Consider the following 723-nt stretch of genomic DNA (forward strand, 5'->3'; position numbering starts at 1 on the left):
GAGAAGGTAATCACATCTTAACATCTCTATCGTGAATAAACTAACGTGTTCTTTCCGTCTTCCCCAGGTGGTATGAAGTCAGTGGGTCGGGGAGAGGGCGGGTCTCTACAACCTCGCCTGACCCGGGAGCTAGCCATGTCCCCCGACTACACTAGGCCCAAACGGCTGGACCTCCTCCTCGACATGCCTCCCGTCCCTCGAGATACGTCTCTCAAGCACGCGTGGAATGCAGATGATAGGTCGCTTAACATCTTCGTCAAGGTTGGTACTTCTTCGTTTAGGTTTTACCCCTTTTCTTTCATCTGCTTGAGGTTGATGTAGTTACCGTCAAGATGTAAATTTTTGGTATCTTAGCACCTTTTATTGTGCCAAAAATGAGATGACGTTTTTTTAATACCTGATCTGACGTTTACAGGAGGATGACAAGATGACGTTCCACCGGCATCCAGTAGCCCAGAGTACAGACTGTATTCGAGGGCGAGTAGGATACACGAGGGGCCTTCATGTGTGGGAGATCAACTGGTCCACCCGGCAACGTGGGACTCACGCAGTAGTTGGAGTAGCAACAGCAGAAGCTCCTTTACATTCTCAAGGCTACCAGGTATGGTGGGCCACTCTCATTTTTTAAAAGAAAGACTTGATGTTTTGTTTTGTTTACTTCTTAGGATTTTGTTTGGATGAATTGAGATATGTAAATTATTTTACATATCCGTGCTAAATGTG

General features: G+C 46.3%; 1 protein-coding gene across 1 annotated transcript in view; it reads left to right on the forward strand.

Annotated features, from left to right (window-relative positions):
- LOC119593399 overlaps nucleotides 1-723 on the forward strand; it is a gene marked incomplete in the record, with an annotated part of 7,280 nt that overhangs the window by 4,288 nt on the left and 2,269 nt on the right. The window contains 2 exon segments of the mRNA XM_037942327.1: nucleotides 68-261; nucleotides 416-601. Coding sequence (XP_037798255.1) covers nucleotides 68-261; nucleotides 416-601 — 380 coding nt within the window.

This window comes from Penaeus monodon, chromosome 32 (genome assembly GCF_015228065.2).
Source record: "Penaeus monodon isolate SGIC_2016 chromosome 32, NSTDA_Pmon_1, whole genome shotgun sequence".
Classification (NCBI taxonomy): domain Eukaryota; kingdom Metazoa; phylum Arthropoda; class Malacostraca; order Decapoda; family Penaeidae; genus Penaeus; species Penaeus monodon.